Source organism: Adiantum capillus-veneris, chromosome 1 (genome assembly GCF_014529385.1).
Source record: "Adiantum capillus-veneris isolate H3 chromosome 1, ASM1452938v2, whole genome shotgun sequence".
Classification (NCBI taxonomy): domain Eukaryota; kingdom Viridiplantae; phylum Streptophyta; class Polypodiopsida; order Polypodiales; family Pteridaceae; genus Adiantum; species Adiantum capillus-veneris.
The window spans coordinates 45,108,335-45,131,641 of NC_140931.1; the positions used below are offsets into that span (position 1 = coordinate 45,108,335).

Genomic DNA, 23,307 nt, shown 5'->3' on the forward strand with positions numbered 1-23,307 from the left:
ACTAGAGGACTTTATTAGATGATGCTAATACACATCAATCAGAACTAACTTCTATTAAGATAGTGGTGACTGAAGGTATCGCCATGAACATATTTGTTGTTAGTAAATTCAAAGGTCTTTGGTACCAATTGAGTATGAAGCTAGCTAATGAAGGATCTAATGATCCACTTATTAATGGAAAATTTATTAACAAGGGACTGATTCATAAAAGAAAGATAAAATCTTATTGATTGAAATGGGCCTTGCATAGGCTCATGTACATGATGAGTGACAGAGTTAATGATGTCATACTAGGAGAACATAAATAATGTTTTTCATGAAGCAAAGAGCCAGAGTAATTCCCATACTGGGATTTTTACATGAAATGTATAACAATTGGACATAAAAACTACACTTTTGAATCATGACAAGCATGAGGCAGGTAAAACAAGCCCCTCCTTCTTTTTGTATGAGAAAACACATGCTTAATTGATTGCACACAATTTTTAGAATAGTCCAATTGACAACACTTTGCATGTTAGGCATGCAAATAATGTTTTTTTGCCATTGTTCTTTATGCTAATGGCATGTTAATGAAATAACCAATTTGATGAAGGTATTGTTTTGTCCTAGACAATGTATATGGAGACAATGCTATGTAGATTTGACCATAAGAACTACAAGCCTATCAATACTTATATGGAGATAGGTTTAAAGCTTAGTCTTTATGATGCTTGAGACAACACGCAGATGATTGCCTTATTTATATGTGATTACAAGGCTAGATGTTTAGTATGTAGTCTCACAAGTGAGCAAATTTATGCGTAGCCTAGGGTCTAAGCATTTGTAGATGTTAAACAAATCCTCCACTTGCTCTAGCCCAAGGGGGTATGATAGCTATGTGATTTACGTGCTTTTTAAAGGGTTGATTGCTATGGCACGTGCGTGCCCACAATTGGTGCCTTGATTTCTCCCAGGTAACTCATGCATCTTGTTTTGACAAAGAAGCACCCTATTATGGCTACTTCTAGTTATGAAGTTGAATACAATGTAGCTTTCACATCTACTTTTGAATGCATTTGGCCTAGAGGCCTTATGATTGATTTGGGCACTAGAGTGCAATCTGGCCACAAGCCCTCATTGAAAGTGAGACACATTATTGTTGTTCTTTGTTCAAACGACGTGCTACTAGCTGGACTGAACGAGAATCACACGGCTAATTTAAGAATGATTTGAATGTTTCCCTTGAGATGTCACACTTAGGATTCTTGCGTCGTTACATGGGCCTTATACTTTAAGTGGTGTGATAGGTATATGCTTTGTGTCAAACAAACTCTATCGAGACAATGTTGCATAAATTCGACCTTGAGGACTATAAACACATGGATACTCCTATGGAAATAAATGTGAAGCTTACCCTTCATGATGTCGAAGACTACTTTGATGTCTTTTTCTCTCAACAGACCATTGGCTACCTTGTTTATGTTTGCATTACTAGGCCAAGAATTGAATACTCAATCTCATAGGTGAATAGCCCAAGATTTAACTATTACTAGGCTTTTGCTAGTCGAGTATACATCTTGGTGTTTTATCCAAGAGGAAATCATTGATGTTCGCTTTAGATGCTTTTTGGGGCTCATATTGGGCTAGCTGATATCAAACCATCAAAATCTGTACACCATTAAAAATAACTAGAGAGAAATCTTAATAGATAAAAGGCTCTTATAAAAATTCTATTATGATTACTTCTTGAGCCAAACTTGCAAAAACTAAGAAGGATCCAAACTTGGTTTTTTCCATCCTCAAAGATGATCTTGTTTTGGGAGCACTAAACCTGATATGTTGGATTCTCATTGCAATTTTTTTGGAAAGAGGATGTGCCTTGCAACTACAAAGGAGGAAGTCAAAACCAAATGTTGGCATGAGAATCAACACTGCTATATACTATTCTCCTTAATATCTGCCAACTTATTGGATTTCCCTCTAAACATCGTGCACGAGTGGACAAAGCCATCATCTTGCACCTTATTAATAGTTTATAATCGAATGGGTTCATCAAAATTGCGGACTTGTCTTGTCTTTATACAAGTTTTGCTATGTTAGGTCCATTTGGTTTTGTTAATATATCCTACAACATTGAATTCTTGAACATTGCCAATATGTTTGATTTTGTTGAGGCTTTAGAGTAAAGGGAATGAAAGCCAAACTTTGTGATCATAAATCTTGTAGATGGCAGATATGCAAGGCTTGAGGAGCTAATTCTATGGAATGCTCTTTTAGCACAATCTAAAAGCATATTTTAAAGCCCTTTATTTCCATTTAAAAGATATCCCTTAATGTCTTTTTGAGATAACCTATGGAGCAATCTCCCTATTGTCTCTATTTACATGTAGTATACTCTTTGACCCAATGGTCATGCCATTAGGCTTCAATGTGGAAGTTCGAGGCTCAAGTCACATTTTTCTTCATCGATTTTGTTTAGTGAGAGTGGAGTCAAAAGCATGCGACCAAGCTATAGAATACAAATTGCATTTCAATGCACCCCCACCCAAAATTTTCTTTCTCTTGAGTTTTCAACACTTGTCGACGAATAGATCTTTGAGGTATATTGAATTGTTTCTACGACGTTAAAAGCTTGTCTTCGCTTCTTCTCTCCCTGTCTAAGATGGCGTGCAATATAGTAGCTTCACGATGATGAATCATTAGACCCCACAATGAACGCGGCTTTCCTACAACGCCAATGTATCACGACGTGGGAAGAATCTGGAGGTTTGCACTTTACCATTATACCACCCACAATGCTCCAGTTACCAAAGTGCGTTCTTCTCTAAGAGAAAACACCCTTATTGATTGAGCTTATCCCCTTATATGCAATCTGCACCTTTATGAGAACAATCTAGCCTAGTTCGCACTCCTTTCAGTGTGAGATAAAGCACTGAGGCACTAGGGAAGGGTCCCTTCCTTGATGCACACAATGCCCCTCGCAAGCACAAGAGTCTTGACATCATACCTGACTTGAGTGCTCATCTTTTGTTCACATTTGAGCTTGTTTTTCTCAAATTTCTAGCTCGAAGCACTCCCTACATACCTCTCTCTTTCTCCTAACCTTATAATTATGTTGTGAGCTCTCAATTGCCAACCTCATCTCCAATGTCAGGCATGTGACATGTTTCATCTGGTCCCATGATTTTTTGACCATAGAGGGCACTCATATCATCTCCCTCTCTCTTTCTCTCTCTCTCCATTTACAATTTTGGATCTGAAGAGGGGAAGATGGCGGGTCTAAGAATTTCCCTCTCTCCGGCAGCCCCGCTTGTGGGTCGGTCAGACGGTCATGGGTCTGCCCAGTCTGCAAGGTACAATTTCAGCTGCTCAAGAGGGTTTTAACTTGAAATGTACAACCACAAACAGGTTTTCTCACGCAGATTTATGGGCATGAAGTACACGTTTAGGTTTTAAAAGGCATTTTTTTCGAAATGGACAACCAGGTTTCTGGGTTGCAGAGAGCTGCATTTTTTCTGGCCAGGCCAAAAAGGCAGCAGCCCACAACAAAATAGTATGTGCATTGGGTGGTTCTTCTGATGAAGGTAAGCTTGTTCTCTACTGCCAAGGTTTTTCAATCCTGTACAATATCCCGTGAAAATCCTGTAATAATTGTTGAGAGGAAATAGTTTTTTTCTTCTCAAGTAGTTGTGTTTCTTCTCTTACTCAGTCACGGAAAAAAGTTGTAAGACGAGTTTTGCGCCTTGTGCTAATCCCATTCATATTTCCTCTGCACCTGTGTATGTATATGTGTTCACAAAGTGAAGCCTTCACTCATTCTAGTTTGGCTTATTTTGTTATTTTTTCTGCATCATGTTTATAGTGATGGCCAAAACTGCCTTGGTCTCTCCTTATCTCTATTGTTCCATCATAGGAGTGCTCGCTCAGGCCTTAGTGTTATTTGCTAATGCCTGCATGTGTTTAAGTTAGTCGTCTCGTGTATGTACAAGGTGCGAGCCCCGGCATCTTTCAGGGGCAGATGATAGGGGGTGATGGTTGTTTTGTGGTTGTTCGTTGCTGTTTGTGAGGTAGTTCTAGTCCATACATTGCCATATATCATGCCAGTCTTGCCCAAATCGCGTGTTGATACTGTATGGATATGCCTGGCCGTGCCACTTTGTTTTCCCCTTCATGGCGTGATTATGTGGCGCCTTCTTTTTGGGGTCATTGTGGCTATTATTCCATATTCCACCTTCTATGCTGTGGGGCAAGCAGTTCGATCGCCAAAAGCTAACTAGGGAAATCTTGGCCTGGTAGAAGCAGAGATGTATCCGGTGAGTGCCTAGGGTGTTAGAAGGAGCCTATCACTACGCTGATGTAGAGTAGCTGGAAAGCCATTCAAATGGTACAGGTGGTATATAAGAGGAATTTAGGATATACCACATTGGTGGGTCCATATTGCCGAAGTAATCTTGCCCCATGTGAGGTGGAAGAAAAGTGGTGTACGAGGCCAATTCCTCGAAACAAGTATATGACGCTCTTCAATGAATAGCCAGGTAATTTAACGCATTGACTGTGAAGGGTGTGGAGAAGCTCTATTGATCTGCTAATGAGCGTACTAGCTGTTGAAGGCTCATGGTATGCAAGCAATCAGTGTTTTGCACCACCCATAGTGCCATTCAACAAATAGTAGAGAAGATAGAATCCTTCACAAAGCATGTATAGTAGCCGATTGCATATCTAGAGTGCCGCTTCTATATCCCAAGTGCACCAACATGAAGAGTGGATCCTTAGCTTCTGCCTCAAAACAAGATGAGAACCAAGAAATTTTAAAATCTAGGAGACGGCCTCAAGTCTTAAAACCATAGTGAAGGTCCACACATACATATAGCATACCATATTGAGCATGAGGGCTATATGTATTTTTTCTTGCCAACAAGTCTAATGCTCTCTCTCTCTCTCTCTCTCAATAGTGGATCAATCTAGTTGAAGACCAATATAACTCTATAGTCTCTATCTTGAGAAGGGACAATGGAGGCGTATGTATTGATTTAATTCATTTCTCTCTCTTAAGAGCAGTTCAACAACAAACTTCTCTTACCTACATCCCTTGTGGAGAGGATGAATAAGATAGTGAGTGAGATGGCATTCCCTCGCTTGCATCATGCCCCTCTCCCTCCCTCTTTTTGAGGTGAAACAGTTGATTTATGTAACCACTTTCGGCGAATGGTCGGACAAAAAATAGTGAATTACCACAATTTGCAACTCTTGATACACTTTTACTCTTCTAAGCATCTGATAATTGAACAAAACAAGAGACCGGAGAGATGACAAAGATTGTGAAAGAGAATCGGTCGCCTTGAATCGCCACTATCGACGCCCCCGGTTGGGGATTTGTCTATTGATTGACCGTGTACAATTGACGACGGGAATTTGCAATTAGTCTTCTTCAAAGTCGCAATCTGTATGTACGAAGTGTGTGCTTAAACTATTCATTGAGTGTGTCAGTGCACACAATATGCTCTTAAAATAGCTGGCGCTCAAAAAGCAGCCCAATAATTATAGTTTGCAAGAAAAAAGCCCCCCCCCGCCCCCCCGTTCCCCCCCTTCTCCAAATTTACGATTTGCAATAAAAACAGCTTATGCTTTTTCTCTATTGTATGAGAGTGTAGGGAGAGAGAATCCTCTCCTACCGATGAGGAGAAACCTCACCCTAATGGAAAAAGCTTTTGGTATGTTATGTGTATGGTTATTGGATGCAACATGGAAGTGGATGGTGAGGGAATTCATGTTTTTTCAGCTCTCATTAACAAACTTGGACACTCTAAGTCAAGATTCTACTGCGACACAGCAGAGGTTAACTTCAAAACAGTTCACAATTCACAATTGATTCGACACGGCCCGACGGAGTTCCGTGCCTAGAGATATTGGCCCCAAAGACTGGTGCCCCTTTCGGTATTTCTTTTTGTATTAATCTGAGTTCAAAGTACAAGAGAGTGGGAGGGTTCTCACTCTCAGACTCTGCGTCTAGATGCTCTGAGTTGTTAGGGGCTTATATTTAAAGGTTACAAGGGATGCCCATAAGTAGAGCCCCAAAAGCAGTCATTTTTTAAAAGCCTCTTAAATAAAGCAACTGGCCAAAAGCTTCCCCAAAAACAGCCAGCATAAAATTCAGCTTGCGCAAAAGCTGGAATTTTGTACAGCCTGCTTTTTCCGTACACACTGTCACGTCAGCAGCTCAGCGTGAATTCCGCCGCATTTTTCGGAATCTGCCACGCCAGCCTGTCTCCGCGGGTGCTACCAGCCGAGGTGTGTGTGTCCTCTGCTGCCTCACTTCTAAGTGTGTCTAGGGCCATGACACGTCACCAGTTTGTGACATACCCCCCTCTTGAAAGCATTGTAATCGCCCTCGATTACGCCTGCAAAACAGACAGAGGCCATAAGCTGTTTTAGCAGACAGTGATTGTTAGTACCCACGCACTAGGAACAACACATCTAGCACATGTACCAATCGACAGTCATCAAAGGACATCACTGGACATCACAGGACATCACATGGCAAATCACATTCAACAGTCATTCCAATCTCAGACCATGATTAATCGGCAACGTATTTAGCAATCGCATCTAGATCCAATGCGGACCTCACAGATGCCTGATTAACTAATCCTTATTGCAATCATGTCTAAAGAGATTTGTCAGACCGAAATGCTGCAGTCATTTCGTCTATCAGTTCTTGCACTTAAACAAGTCAAGTACAAATCAGTATCATACTATCGGGAATTCCAAATTTTAAAGTCATTACAGCAGAATACTGTCAGCTCACAGTATCCCTGAAACCCAATAGGGACATCAGTGACTCTATTATCAAAATTTCGGGCAATCTGTTGACAAAGGAGCGGAGTGACTCCCCTCTTGTGCAAGCCCGTTGCACCAAATTCTGCCCATACTGAAATCGGGGTTCTATCGGAGTAGACTATGCTAAACCGAATGCTTCAAGGTAAAGGTTTCACAATCTGAGGAGTATCTGCCAGGTCCTCCTCCATCCACTCCGCATCCAATGCGGGATAGTTCTTGAATTTAACCAAGAACCATCTTATCGCTTTACCTATTATCTTTCTATCTTTATGTGCCAATATTTGGAACGAGTATCTCCTCGCTTTCCTCCACTTCGTGCTGCTCATCTGGCTCCCCATCATCGGCCACGTCGCCTTTAAAAGGCTTCTGGAGACTCACATGAAAAGCATTGTGAATCCTCCAAGTATCGGGCAGCTTCAGTCTAAAGGAGACATCATTAATCTTTTCTTTTATCCGGAAAGGTCTAATAGTATCTCATGCTAAGCTTTGGAAAAAGCCGCTCCTTTCCCTTTTTCTTTCTCAAGCGTGCCTTTTCAAAATGTAAGAGCACCCAATCATTCTCCTTTAATTTCAAATTGCGACGATGTCGATTTGCTGCCGTTTTGTATCTTTTTTGAGATTTCTGCAGAGCCTCCCGGACCTTGGCAAAAGCAGTGTCCAAGTCGTGTGTGTACTGGTCGGCTTTAAAAATCTTATCTTTCGTGCTTAGGAAGGGTGGAACCTTCATAGCACCTTCAATAATCTCAAATGGCGCCTTCTTCATCGAAGAGTGAATCGTGTTATTGTAGGCAAATTCCACCAAGGGCAAATACTTTTCCCATTGAGTCTTCTGATCCGAAATGTAAGACTTCAATAAATCTAGTATGACTGAATTTGCAATCTCAGATTGCCCATCTGTCTTCAGGTGGAAAGATGACGAGAACTGCAACCGTGTGCCAATGTTTTCCCAAATAGCCATCCAAAACAAACTCGTGAATTGGGGATCTGTGTCAGAGACTATTGTCTCAGGCATGCCATGTAATCTGAATATCTGGGCAATGAACAGTCTCGCTAAGTGATCCGGCTTGACTGTTTTCTTCACTGGAATGAAATGAGCTTACTTACTAAATCTGTCAATAACAGTCCAGGTACCATCGTGTCCACTCTGTGTCTTCGGGAGATCAAAAATGAAATCCATAGCAATACTTTCCCAGGGGCGGTGGAAATGGGTAAAGGCTGTAACAATCCATGTGTTTTATTCCTGTCAAACTTGACCTTGTGGCATACCAAGCAACTGCGTACAAAATCGTCCAGATCCTTCTTGATTCTCGGCCAAAAGAAGTATTTTTCCACACCTTTCAAGGTGGTATCAATGCCGCGGTGACCCGTAAATGGTGGACAATATCATTCAGTTAGAACCTTTTCCCTCAACAGTTTGTGTAACGCACAACATCGTTTTCTTCATCAAGTAGCCATCCCGAATGGAATATCCCGCTACTACCTCCCCATTTTGTATTCGACTGAATATATCTGCAAAATCTGTGTCTGTGGCATACTGACCGACGATATCCTCGAAGCTTCTATGTAACAGACTTGGACACTCCAAGTCAAAAATCTACCGCGACACCACAAGAAATCACTTCAAAACAGTTCACAGTTCATAATTGATTCGACATTGGCCCGACGGAGTTCTGTGCCTAGAGATGTTGGCCCCAAAGACTTGCGGCCCTTTCGGTATTTCTTTTTGTATTAATCTGCAACTCAAAGTACAAGCGAGTGGAAACAAAGTGAATGGACACTGTGCGTGCAAGTGTATGAGATTGAGAGATAGAGAGAGAAGAGAGATACGACACCAGAGACGGTTGTAAACCCTCCTCCGAAGGCCCCACTCTCGTCGGCGAGAGTGGTCTACTATTGATTGCACAAACTGGTACAAATGAGATGCATAAGACTGATGCAAGTCTAGGCTATGTCGACGATGACGACGGTGATGACGAAGTCGACGTAAGGGCTGAAATCTGCAATATTTCTAATGTTGTCCAAAAACGCTATGGGCTGAAATCTGCTAATCTTGTATCTACTGAATTCTGACTCTATGTCGATGACGATGTCGATGGCGACGATGCGACGACAACGCGCTGAAAACGCAGATGCCGAAATCTGTGTTTTCCGGGCTGAAACTGTAAACCTGGCGGAAATTGACCGTGCGGCGAGGAACTGTTGCGGGAAGGTGAGATCTGCGAGGTTCGAGACTTGATCTGCGGGTACTAACTGCTGAAAACTGAAAACGCTAATGGTACTTGACCTTCTATCGCGGAGAATCTGCAAACGCTAGGGGCTGAAATTGGTCTTTCTGTCGCCGTGGTTCTGCAAATGCAAAAACGCTAGGCTGATCTGCTGTGTAGCGATGGTGCCGGGGCTGATCTGATGTGCACCAATACGGCAGGGCTGATCTGATCCCAAAACGCTAGCTTTAGGCTTCTGCTCCAAAAACGCTAGGTCTCCTGGGGGGTTCTGTTGAGACTTTGCCTCTTCTGCCATTGAGTGCTAACTTGGGTTTGCTTATATACAAACTTAGCAAAATTGCCCTACCTACTTTTGTTGGGAAGTCACTTAAATGAATAAGTGAAAAATGTCAAAAATAGGGAAAATAGGCTAAAATCACTAGAAAATTCCCCTAACTGATTCTAATGGATTTTGATGGAAATACTGATGATCATGCTGTGTGCAACGAGAGGATATGCATCTACACTAAGTGACTGGGCATGCACGGTCTACGAATAGACTCACAAAAGTGCCAGATCACTTCTAATCTAAACTGTCTGGACTGACTGAACCCTGATCATGCTGTAGCTTGTCCACGGACACATAGGGCTGGATGTGTCACGTGACATCCCATCCGATCGGAAGTGATCTCGAGCCGTGCCGCCAATTCCGGTGAAATGAAGTTGGCCTTGGCTCCTCCATCAAAGAAGATTAGGGCTTCTTGGTCTTTCACTTTGCCCCAAGCTCGGCAAAGTTCTGTACTCTCGTCCAACGTGATGGGATCGGTACCCACGCAATCTGGAACCAGTCCTGTTTTCATCTTGCCTTTCTTCCACGTTCCTCAGCTGCTCTCGAACTCGGAGGCCTTTTGTCATCCTTGTCGTTCTGTTCTTTCTGTGCCTTTTTAGGGCACTTCGCGGAGATATGTCCATTTCCCCGCATCCAAAGCACTTCCCTTCCCTAATGAAGCGAGCCCGCTCCTGAGGAGTAAGCTTGGGTCGTGCTGCAGGGTGGAAAGGTACGTAGTGTACATGTCACAAAATGGGAGCGTACACGAGCACTTAGAAATCTGAAAAATAAAATACTTTGCAAATGTTGTGAGAGAAGGGAGAAGATCGACACACTATTGGGGACTAGAAGATGGGCTGCCCCCCCCCCCCGTCAAGAGTATTCTTTATTCAGGGAGAATTCATATACAAGCACAAGAACCCGAGGAAACCCCTCCGTTCTGTAATCTTAGACCCGAAGGTCGTTCTTTCCCGTAAAGGGCTTAGGCACAAGGCCGTACTTTCTCGTAAGGGACTTAGGCACGAGGCCGTACTTTCCCGTAAGGGACTTAGGCGTGAACCCGTACTTCCCGTGAGGGACTTTCCCGTAAGAAGGGAGATTCCTCCAAAACAAACCACACCAAAGCAACAGCTCGCAATGCGTATCAACAAATTATACCTGTAGCTCTTTGCTTGGAAAAGCGACCTCCGTACTCAATCGTCACACGAACACTTGCAAATTTCCGTCGCCAGCACTTGCTCCAGAATCCTCAGCGCTGGGACTTCTGCTGCTCCTTGCGTTCCCTGCAAAACTGTAACGCTTGCTGCCTTTTTATAGGCCCGTGCACCCGGCGGAAATAGGGTACAAAAGCAGAAGCTCTAGCGCTTCTAGAGAGAGGAGAGAGAGAGCTCGCTGTTTTCAGCCCATCCGTACAGCTTGCGTAGGTTTTTCACGTAAGATTTTGGGGATGCTTTATTTTATTAATAAAAGGGACCGGTCACTTAAAAGTGGTCGGCCACTTTATAAAATAAAGTGTGAACTTGTTTAAACTTTAAAAACTCACTCAGTTAGTGAAAACAATGCTACACGAACACATTCTAGGAGTCCCCGGGTGTGGAACACGGGCACAGATGCAATGCAGACACAGACTCCTCGCGGGAAAGCATCTGCCCTCCCGCAAATGTTCCTGCTTTTCGTAAAAAGCTTCATTGAACCCATCTTTATTCTTGTGCTTGCGTTCTTACGCGTATTTTCTTACTCAGTTTGGATTTCCTCCTTAGCCTACGGAATGCCCCCTTTTTGATGCACCCGTCACCCATCATGTGACGCATCAGGGGCACTCGTAACCCGGCTCTTTCCACCGAACTTACGGAAACTCCTTCTCGATGTTTTACCGTCACCCATCAAATGACACATCAGAGTTGTCCTTCTTGATGGCAGTTCGTGTAGCTACAATCTTTTAACAGTTCTTAGTGTACACAATAAAATATCCTTGACAAAGAGATTAATCATTAAAAATAAGAAAATAGTCCAATTAGCAACATCCATCTGGCTTCTAAACAGTTGACCTCAACTGTAGTGCTTGGACATATACCTCCAGTATCTCGGGATAAGCTGCTAATTCCTCCTGCGTCATCCACTGAGCATCTAGATTCGAATAGTTCTTAAACTTAACCAAATACTTCCGTGTTATTTTTCCGGACTTGAGGGGCCGCTCCTGATGACTTACTATCTGCTCTGGTTGGAGTATTTCTTCTGTTTCCTCAACCTCAGGAGGTTCCTTAGCACTTGGCTGACTCGGAGGCGGTCCCACATACGGCCGGAGTAAACTGACATGGAAAGCATTATGGATCCTCCAATTAGGTGGTAGCTCTAATCGGAATGTGACAGGTGGTAGCTCTAATCGGAATGTGACATCATTCACTTGGTTAGTGATCTTAAATGCCCATAATAACGGGTAGAAAGTTTTACCACCTTTCCCTTATGAGACGCTTGTTTCTTAAGTCTTGCCTTCTCAAACTTGAGTAAGACTAACTGTCCGATTGTTAAGTTTAGATGCCTCCTGTGCTTGTCTGCAGCTTTCTTATGCTTTTTCTGAGAGCGTAGAATAGCTCTCCTAACTTGCCCGTAGGCTGTGTCCAAGTCCCGGACAAATTCATCTGCTGCAAAGATCTTATCCTTAGTTAAAAGGATCAGTGGAAGCAAAGGCTTACCATAGAGAATCTCAAAAGGTGCTTTTCTCGTCGACGAGTGTATGGTATTGTTATACGCATACTCGACAAGAGGCAAATATTTCTCCCAATCAGATTGCCGGTCTGACACATAAGCTTTTAACATATCCAATACTGTGGAATTGGCTATCTCACTTTGCCCGTCCGTTTGAAGATGGTAGACAGATGAAAAATTCAACTTCGTACCAAGACCATCTACGCCAAGGATTGCATCAAATTCTATGGAGGCTTTGGTTAAGACGATGATGGATATGATGTCACAACAAGAAGCGAATCGCGTTGCCTTGGAACGCGAAGCGTGTTTGGCGGCCGAGGAACGGAAAGAAAGAAAAGCAGCAAGAAAGGAAGCTATTGAGGGTGAGCCTGAGCAAGCGTTCTTGGCGGACGATCGACCTTGGAGGCAGAGCGCAGAGAGACCTACGAATGCAAGAGTTGGTCCGATAGGTTCTCACCTCGAAACCCGAGCCGGCCAAAGATGTTGGTAGTCCATCAAGTGGCGCAAGCCGAGATTCGGACTCCAACAACCCCGTCACAGAGAAGATCACGTTCAGTAAGTATGATGGTAAGATGGAATTATTCATTCTTAGTTGCATCAATTTAATGCTTATTTTGCGACAACTAAGAAGACAGGAAATAGCAAGGTTTTCACGGTAGCTATGTACCTTGCCGGTGATGCCATTAATTGGTCCCACGCATGTCAAGAGGCACAGTTGACGGCGCACCTAGAGGAAGCCGAGGAAGGCACGCCCCTTTCCTTCAATTGGGCCGACTTCCAAGACAAGCTCAAGGCGCGGTTTATGCCACCATAGTACCTAGCACGCTTGAAAGATGATTGGCGCGGTCTCAAGCAAAATGGTATGTCGGTTATGTCTTTCTTTAATTGTGTTTTGCAGCTTGGTACCCAATTACGCAAATCGGATTATGAGCGCAAGGAGGCATTCCTTTATGGATTGGATGAGTATATCAAGTATGATGTTGAAGTACTCGATCCAATCGATCTCAAAAAGGCGGTAGCGATTGCTCTCGCACAGGAGATGAACCACAACAAGGGAAAGCCTAAACGAAAACAAGATTTCTCCAAGTACCACTCAGACTTCTCAGAACCCTCAGAACGGTATCTCTTCTACCCAATCTTCCTCTAGTCTCTCAAAAAAGCATACTCGAAATGAACCTGAGGGTAAAGCAACCACAATTGCTTAACCTAAGCTTACTCCATATGAAAAGACAGAAGAAGGAATTAAAGGAAGATACATCACGTCGGAAGAGCAAAGCATTTATTCTAAGGAAGGTTGTTGTTATCATTGTCACATCAAGGGTCACATAAAAAGAACATGTCCTAAGCTTGACTCTAATGAATCTAAAGAACCCACAGAACCCACTTCCTCTGTCAATGCAATAAATGAAAACACGAGTGTGACCCAAGTTTCTCATGATCCTCCCATTGATGAGTCTCTCATTAAGTGTTATGGTCATGTGTAGGGTCAGTGTTTTGTCTTATTGTTTGACCCAGGTAGTATGCATGATGTGATTAGTGACTCTCTTATCGAAAGAGCGCGCTTGGAGGTTAGCACGACATCTCCTTTCGAGGTGTTGGGCTTCGCTCTTGGTATGGACTGTCTCATCACGCAAGAGTGCTTTGATGTTTTGTTCACTGTTCAACAAGCGTCCTTCCACAGAAAATTTGTAGTCTCTCCTCTCTCAGGATGTGATATGCTTTTAGGCATTCGATGGTTTCGTGAGCATAACCCTCTCATTGATTGGGCAGCTAATACGTTCACTTTCAATGCTAAAAGTGACTCTCCCATTGTCATTCGTGGGGAGCAAGTTGTTCATTCTTCATCTCTCATTTTTAATTTGCAGGCGAAGAATGAAAAGAACCAGGAGAAGGAGACTCTCTCAGTCTTGTCTTCTCCAAAGCATGACGCACATGATTTGCATGATAATGATAAGCATGATCAAGATGTGATTATTGACAAGCATGATGATTTGCATGATCTAGATGTGATTATTCACGAGCATGATGATTTGCAGGATAATGATGTGATTGTTCACAGGGATGATGGTTTAGTGGATGCTTTTTCTAGCGAAGCTAACCTCGTTGTAGATACGATCAATCATGAAGAACCGATCTTGGCTCTCGAGTCGAGGTCCAAAGAACCTCCACAGGAAGTATTGTGTATGCGCATGATTAGTCAGTACACATTGTTCGAGTGAAACAATGTAAAGGCATAGCCCAGTAGGGTATATGTGCTGGATATACTATGGGGCTATGCGATGAGAAGATACATACGAACACTAGATTGCTTCACTCAATTTAATGGTGTGATTAGGCAATGCTTTGCTAAACATACTATGGAACCATGTATTATGTTGTGAGAAACCAACATCGGATTGATTTGGCAACACAACACACTTGAGCACTTCTTGCACTGGGCACCAACTGACCTATGCACATTGTCAGTTGATTGATGTATAAGACTCCTCTTTTGTGTTATTGGATGAGTATCTGCCAAGTGCAACGGAAGCGTTTAAGGATTTAGCTCAAATCTATTACATACTAGGTTACTTCACTTGAGAGGGAAGCTGAACTGAACAGAGAGAGAGAGAGAGAGAGAGAGAGAGAGAGAGAGAGAGAGAGAGAGAGAGAGAGAGAGAGAGAGAGAGAGAGAGAGAGAGAGAGAGAGAGAGAGAGAGAGAGAGATTTACATGTAGTTTCTTGGAATGCTAATGGTTTACAGACTTCTCGAGTAAGAGGTTCCCGCAAGCTTTTACTTCGCAGAGATTTACACGCTCATGTAGTAGGCACTGTGGATATATTACTAGTACAGGAGCATAAGATTGCCACTCCCTTTGGTAATCTCATGCCCTCCGGCGCTCACACTTTTTGGGAGCCTGCTTTGGGCATTCATGGAAAGAGTTGCGGTGTATGCATTTCAGTGGGGCCACGTTACTTGGCCTTAGTTCAGCAGCATGGCACCCTTGTCGTTGGCAGAGCAGTCTATGTGTCTCTTCGGATTCAGGACTCTATCATTGGTTTTATGTCAGTCTACGCACCCACTACTCCTCAGGAGAGGGCTACTTTTTGGACCTCCTTGGCTACTGTTCTACTTGCCGTAGACTCTTGGGTTGTTGGAGGCGACTTCAACAATGTCGAAAGCGACTTTGATTGGCGATCCATCACACCTCCTGTTCTATCATCCATTTCTCCCGATGAGCAGTTAGCTTGGGATCGATTTCTTCTAGCTATTCAAGGTGTTGATGCATGGCACATACCCTCTTTTGGTCATCACCTTGCTACACTTCATTACTCGTGGGGGTTTCAGAGACAGCAGGGGAGATTATTAGAGCGACTTGATCGTTTTTACATTGGCCCTTGGACAGCTGATCTAGGTGGATTTACTACTATTTGGAGAGGGACCAGCCTCTCAGATCACTTACCCATCTCATTGTTTATCTCCTTCACTAGATCCTCTGCACAGAGACGGGGCTGCCGCATCCCTGACAGTGTTCTCACCACTGAAGTTTCAACAGATTCGTGACTTATGGTCCACGGGTGCTTCTTATTGTGGTCCTCCTGGCGAGTTCCTTGCTCATTGCATTACTGAGTCTAGTATTTACTGCTGTGATCAGACTGCTATTATTCATCGACAGTTGAGAGTACGCGAGTCTGATCTTCACATTCCTCTTGGTTCCACACAACGCTTGCTTGAGGAGTGGCCTCAGGATGCTTATCTGGCTGCTAGACAGATAGAGCTCACAGAGGAAATTCGTCGCGTACAGGAGGCTAGGTCTGAGTTCACTCATCATGCTTCGGTATCTCATTGGATAGCTAAAGCTGATCGAATGAATAAAGCCTTCTTCGCCGCGCATAAAGAGCACCCTCCTGGCACCACCCTCCGGACTTTGTGCGATGCTCAGGGGACACTTCATATGTATCCTGATGTTATTCTTGATATGTCTGCAGATTATTTTGAGGCATTGTTCACTGCTGATGTATGCACTACTGAGGTTTTACTTGCCCGTAAGCAGATCTGGCATCACACCCGACGCCGTTGTACAGATACTATGGCCGAGATCTTGTTGGCACCCTTCACACTTGCAGAGCTTCATGCTGCTATCGAGAGTCTCGATCCATCCTCTTGTCTAGGAGAGGATGGCCTCACTAGAGCTTTCTTTTTGACTTATTGGGATGTATTGCATATACCACTGCTTCGCGGTTGTCAGGACATCTTTGCATCAGGATATATGCATCCGGATCTTTGCTTAGGTCTAATATCACTTATTCCGAAAGGGGGTGACACCACTGAGCTCCGCCAGTGGAGACCTATTACCCTACTCCCTTCGGTCTATAAGATATTAGCGTTACTGATCAGCCATCGCTTGCGACCGCTCTTACCAGATATTATTCATACTTCTCAGAGAGGCTTTGTCATGGATCGATACATACTGGATAATATCTTCACTTTTTATGAGGCAGTAGAGTGGGCCAGATCATCTTCTGAACCTCTCGCTTTTTTTATTCTTGACTTCGAGAAAGCATACGATCGTGTTGAGTGGGACTTTCTCGAATGATCATTAGCCAGGATGGGTTTCCCCTCGCGATGGATCGTAGGCATTTCCGCTCTCTTCAGGACTGCCAGCAGTGCTATTACTATTGGTGGTCGTGTCAGTCGCAGTTTTGAGCTCTCTCGATCTGTACGACAGGGATGTCCTTTAGCAGCATATCTGTATCTGTTTGTTGGAGAGACTATGTTAGATTTTCTTTGTGCTCAGAGTCATGCATTTCGTGGCTTGACCATGCCAGTACCTTCAGCTCCGGACCTTATCGATTAGGAGTTCGTTGATGACACTATGCTGATGTTGCACTATTTGCTAGCAGCTCTTGATGCCATGCGGGAGGCCTTGGGGGCTTTTTGCATTGCTAGTGGTGCACGTATTAACTGGCATAAATCCTATGGGTTACTGGTTGGCAGTGATGACATACCTACTTGGGGGGTAGCTGATGGTTTCACATGGCTGCAGCCGGGTCAGACATGCAGATATCTGGGCTTTCAGGTTGGATTTGATGTTTCCTTACAGCAGCAGTTTGCACCCGTACTACAGTCTATTCGCAGGAAGCTATGTCATTGGTCTTCACGTCATCTGTCGTTGGCTGGCCGTGCATTGGTCGTCAACCAGGTCATTCTGGCTACAGTATGGTATACGGCCTCTTGTTGGATGCTACATTCTGGAGTGAGAGCTCAGCTCCGCAGACTAGTGCGGAACTTTTTATGGAGTGGCACGGATGGGACTATTGATACTCGTGCTCGAGTTCGCTTGTCCACGATTATTCGACCTAGGTCAGAGGGAGGCCTTGGCATTATTGATCCAGAATTACAGAGTCGCGCCCTTCTTACCAAGCTTATTGTTCGGGGTCTTTTTCCCGGCCAAGAACCTTGGAAGATGCTTCTTCAGGCCGCTCTTTGCACAACAACTCCATGCCTCGGCACTAGAGATGGTCATACTTGGCATACAGGGTATCGTTTTCTCTTTACGGATGCCCCCTTGTCCACCCGCACTCTCTCACCCTTCATCCGATCACTGCTTTAGATTTGGGTTTCCATGCGACGAGCTCTCATACGCTCACCTCCCTCATGTCGTGAGGAGATTGAGTGCCAGCCTCTCATTTGGAATGATGCAGTTCTTGATTCTTCGGTTAACCCACCCCTTCAGCTTGGAGAGAGGACTCACATTGACTGGGCTGCTTGGGACATTGGCCCTGCTGCCTCTATGCGGTTGTTTCATGAGACGCGTATGCTGGATGCGGATTTTATAGCAGAACATTATGACATTGGTCGCGGGGTGACAGACAGACTTCTTGAGATTGACTCCGCCATTCCTTCACAGTGGGATGTTCACAGTGGGATGCAGTCATGCAAGGCACGGTTCAGATGTCTCCGAGTCCACATAGTGGCTGGGAAGGTCTCTTTGCTCAGAGCACTCTCTTATTAGTTCGTTTAGACACCATGATGTTCACAATTGATTCAGACTCCTCTCAGGGGATTCATGCTAGATTGACATATGCTACCACCTCTCCGCACCTTGTCTACCCCAGCGCTCGATGGGAGGCCATACGAGTAGTTGGCTCTTGCGGAAAGCGTCGTCGTGTTGACCCCCGTTTCGCATCCGCTGATGCCGCCCTTTGGAGGCTTTGGGTGTGGGAGGGTCGTGCCTTATCTCAGCTTTATTGGGACCCAGGAGAGTGGCATTGGCCTCACTCTAACCCCACCGGTGCACATGTATCATTTTTTGAGTACATTGTCAGAATTGGAAGATTCGCATTGATGAGACAACACCCAGAGCAGCCCACTCGTATGCATTTCTGGTTACATTCAGGTCTCTCCCATGCCTATCTACAGCAGTTTTGGTCAGCCTTGTGGGATTTACATGCGGCTCGTCGTATTTCTTTTTTCATGTGGATGATTGCACATGCAGGACTTCCAGTTGGGACTTGGCTAGCTACTATGGGTCATGATCCGTTATGCGCTCGATGTCCTTCGCGACTACATGAGTCACCTGCACACTGTCTTTGGTCATGCTCCTCTTCTCATATAGTGTGGCTACCAGTTTGCTTTTTACTTAGCAGAGAAGGTGTTCAAGATGGATTTCTCACTTGGGGCTCTGTCTCATGGTTGATGCCGATGCCCGGACCGCATCTTTTCTACGAGGGCTCAGACACAGATCCATCTCTTATGCTTACCTCGACTGGTTATCGGCGAGGAACTTTGGCTATGTTACCACAGATCGCATAGCAGGGGGATCCTCAGACACGTGATGAAGTTTTTTCAGTCATCACTAGCATTACACTATGGAATATTTGGAGAGCTCGTTGTCTTCACATTCTCAGTGCGGCTCCACAGCTCCTTCAGGATACCCTTACTGCCATTTGGTTGGACATCATTCACACCCTGATTTGGCAGTGGGATTCTTTCTCAGGTACATCTAGAGCAGCCGAGGCTCGACGATTTGCCTTTCTTCAGCGTTGGGCCCAAGCTCCACTCTTTTTCACACTTACAGGTGGTCAGATTATATGGCATTATGCCCCCCCTCAGTGGTTTCTCCTCCACTCATCACACAGATCACCATGAGATTGTACTAGTCGAGTTGTCACTATAGTGGCTCTCATCCTTACATTCAGCTTGTACACCCCACGTGACAGGCTATTTTGGCATCCGTTGGGGATTATATTGTACTCAGTAATATACAGTCCTGATTTTTCAAAAAGAGAGAGAGAGAGAGAGAGAGAGAGAGAGAGAGAGAGAGAGAGAGAGACCACAATGCATGTCGGGTCCCAACCACCCTCTAGGGCCCCCTTGCTCTGTTGCCAGAGTAAGTACTTGCTTTGATTACTTGCACAAATGCTGTTGCAATGGTTAAATGCTGATTTGGTGCAAAAACGCTGGGCTGAACTGATGCAAAAATGCTAGGTTGAATTGATGCAATCTGCAAACGCTAGGGTCCTGAGGTGCTGTGTGCGCTAGATCTGCTACTGCTGATAATACTTCTTGGAAATTGTAAGCAAGAGAAGGGCAATTGCTGGCCCCTTGTAGGTGAGGGGCTGATCTACCAAGCTGTTGCAAGAAACACGGATCCTTTGCAAAATGTTGGGGATGGGTAAACTCCTATGCTGGCATGAGGTTTTAAGATCCTAAAAACTGAAGGCCAAGTGGCTCTATTATAGTTTTCAGCCATTTGCCCTATTTATCTTTAGAAATGTCATTTCAAAGTCACTTATTAATAAATGATATAAGTGACTATTCATATGTCTGTATGCTGAAGTGACTGTATAGTGCAAGTAAGGGTTTGTGACTATGACTGTCACAAATTGCTGACGTGTCAAAGCCTAAAGAATGGAGCCAACTTGCAAATGCTGGCCAAGGGGCCTAAACCCTAAGAAGAACAAGTAACAGAAGAAGTCCTACCAACTTATGGGGACCCCATTGGATGGGGCCCCAAGTGACATAAAGGATTAAAATAAAACAGGACCCGCACATACGCAAAAATTGATGACGTGGTAGATTTCCGAAAATTGCGCTGGCATGATGACGTGGTAGGCTGTACGGATTTTCGCGTTTTGCGCTAGCTGATGACGTGGCAGTTGTATGGATTTCCGTGATTTACGTTGGCAGCTTTTTGGCTTTGCTTTTGGATCATATGCTTTTGAGTTTGAAGGCTTTTTACTGTAAACTGCTTATGGGGCCTAGGGCCTTTAAATATGTGCTAAGGGCTCATTCTCTGGCATGCTTCCTGGAGAAGGTGCAGAGTCTGGAGTACTGGCTTGTACTTTGTTGATGCAATATAAAGAAATACCGAAAGGGGTGCCAAGGTTTGGGGCCAATACTCTTTGGAGTGGAATTCCGCCACTCTGTGTCGCGTGTCGTCTCTCTCTCTCTCTCTCTCTCTCTCTCTCTCTCTCTTTCTCTCCAGTTCAGTTGTTATTGAAGTGCTAAAAGTCTGCTTAGTCTGTTCTTTTCTATTGGCACGTGGTGCCCGTCTTGTGACAGTATAAAGGATTAAAATAAAGCAGGACCCGCACACACGCAAAAATTGATGACGTGGTAGATTTTCGAAAATTGCGTTGGCATGATGACGTGGCAGGCTGTACGGATTTTCGTGTTTTGCGCTAGCTGATGACGTGGCAGCTGTATGGATTTCCGTGATTTTTGGCTTTGCTTTTGGATCAGATGCTTTTGAGTTTGAAGGCTTTTTACTGTAAACTGCTTTTGGGGCCTAGGGCCTTTAAATATGTGCTAAGGGCTCATTCGCTGGCAGCTTTTTGGCTTTGCTTTTGGATCAGATGCTTTTGAGTTTGAAGGCTTTTTACTGTAAACTGCTTTTGGGGCCTAGGGCCTTTAAATATGTGCTAAGGGCTCATTCTCTGGTATGCTTCCTGGAGAAGGTGCAGAGTCTGGAGTACCGGCTTGTACTTTGTTGATGCAATATAAAGAAATACCGAAAGGGGCGCCAAGGTTTGGGGCCAATACTCTTTGGGGTGGAATTCTGCCAATCTGTGTCGCGTGTCGTCTCTCTCTCTCTCTCTCTCTCTCTCTCTCTCTCTCTCTCTGAGTTCAATTGTTATTGAATTGCTAAAAGTCTGCTCAGTCTGCTCTTTTCTATTGGCACGTGGTGCCCGTCTTGTGATAATGACCTACCTGATCATGCATGTCCTGCTAGAGGCTCACAAAGTGCCAAGCTAGATCCTAAGATAACTAAGACTGATGCTGACCTCTAGCAGTAGCTTGTCCTCAAGTGCAATGCGCACGTGACAATATCTGTATTTGGAGATGAATTATTGCAGGATTCTCTCTTCATCAAAAGGGTTTATGTCCAAAAGATTGAATTTGTATGCATGATTGCATTGGGTAGTAACTGGTAACAATGTGGTTTATTTTTTTTTAATGTGGGTGTAATCGAGGAGACATAACTCTTAAAGTACTCTTCGTTAAGAGAGGGATAGGTGACAAGCAATGACGTGTCACTAACACGTGGTGAAGCAGCTGGAAAATGGAAAAACAAAGGGACTTTCTCTGGGTGTAGGCGTTAGTGAAATGCAAACCCAAAAACCTCTGCAAGTCATGGATTGTATGAACTAAGACATGGCTGCAGCATGCTTATGTAGCACTGTTGTACATGGCTGATATTTATCAGGAGAAGCTTTTGTGCAACCATTTAGTTGACAACTGTTGACCTAAAATTAATTTTAGCAAATGATTTTTGAGTCGCTTTTGAGGCTACATTCCCATAAATTAAGGGTTCTAGTGCTAGATGTAATTCAGATCAGCTTGCACGGTCACACAAACAATTGTAAAAACTCTTGAGATGGTATGTAAAGATATACAACATGGGGCGCTCGACTTGAGGGCCAATACTCCGTGGAGGGTAAGTACGCTTCTCTCGTGTTGTCTAGTGTCTTCAAGTGTCATTTATATTGTTCTGCTCAGTCTTGCAATTGCAGTTTGTGAGTTCGGGTTGATCATCCGCTTGACAGGTGATGACACTGATGGTCTCTGCCTCTCTTTCACTAAATAAGTAGCCATCCTTACACAAGCTAGCAGTTCAGTAAGTTTCCAAATGGTTTGCCAGCGAGTGCCTTAATGGTTTCGCTATCTACAAACAAACCTGATACCTGCTTTCTACTACTGGAATGAGCATGGACCGAATGGGGCGAACCAATGAAAACAAACAATTATTATTTCAAAACTATAGCAAATGGGTTTGATCTTAGGAGAAGTTTAATTGTTAATGCCCTTTGCAAATGCTTCTGTTCGAGCTACAACTTCATCAAGCATTTGATCTAATTGAGCATGTCTGTGGTTTCAGATTCGGCGGGCTTGTTGTGGGATGGTTGGTTGGCTCCTTCATTGTACCTGTCGTGCCAACGGCTTTACTGCCTCCGAATTGGAGCCTAGAAATCATAACGGCACTGATATCATATGTATTCATGTGGGTTGCATGTACTTTCTTGAAGTAAGGACACCTTATAGATATTGTATACACGGGCCTCAGAAGGCTGGACTTGCAAGTGGTGGCTCTAGCACTCATCTATACCTGTGCTCAAAAGGATGTCCGTTAAATGTTTCAGTAACACACTTTCTAGAGTAGATAGAGCTTTTCTTCCTTTTTAATGCACCATTACTATTTCTGTCACACTAGCCAATTTACCCGATCGACATTTTTGTAATGTACCCATTAGTGGTGAATATCAATATGTATCGGGATTTGTTCAAAAGAAAGCATGCTCTATGAAGTAGTGATTGTCACTTGAATGACCGTTTTGGGAGGAATTTTATCGAATTCCAAGCAGAGTGTCAGCTAATGACTGCTTTTGTAGTACTGAGGGGTGAGGACTGGTTTAAATCTTGTGGACTTGAAAATTTGTTTATAATCTTCAAGGCTCTAATGGGAAGTGCAGTTAGTAGTGGCTTCCTTTTTGGTGGTGGTATTTCTCTTTTGCTTGTCCTATTATTCTCAAAGCACACATTCAAATACTTCCCCCTAAAGATACACCTTCATTTGACACGAATCAATCCATGATTAAATTTGCAATTAGGATTTTCTTCTTGTCAATAGCTGTACGGATCCCAGTTACCTCTCTCGGGTGCTCACTCTATGTAGAACTCCTATATCTCGTGCGTTCAAAGGGTATCATAAAAATTCCTTACCTGTGATTTTTTTGTGAATATAGCACACCCTTTTTGTGTTCAAT

General features: G+C 43.9%; 1 protein-coding gene across 1 annotated transcript; it reads left to right on the forward strand.

Annotated features, from left to right (window-relative positions):
• The first annotated feature begins 3,178 nt into the window (after positions 1-3,178).
• LOC147464639 (uncharacterized) lies at positions 3,179-22,863 on the forward strand. The gene is made up of 3 exons (XM_086516186.1): positions 3,179-3,335; positions 3,468-3,566; positions 22,422-22,863. Exons 1-3 carry the CDS (start codon positions 3,314-3,316, stop codon positions 22,508-22,510), a joined length of 210 nt encoding a protein of 69 aa, XP_086372312.1. The 5' UTR covers positions 3,179-3,313; the 3' UTR covers positions 22,511-22,863.
• The last annotated feature ends 444 nt before the right edge of the window (positions 22,864-23,307 follow it).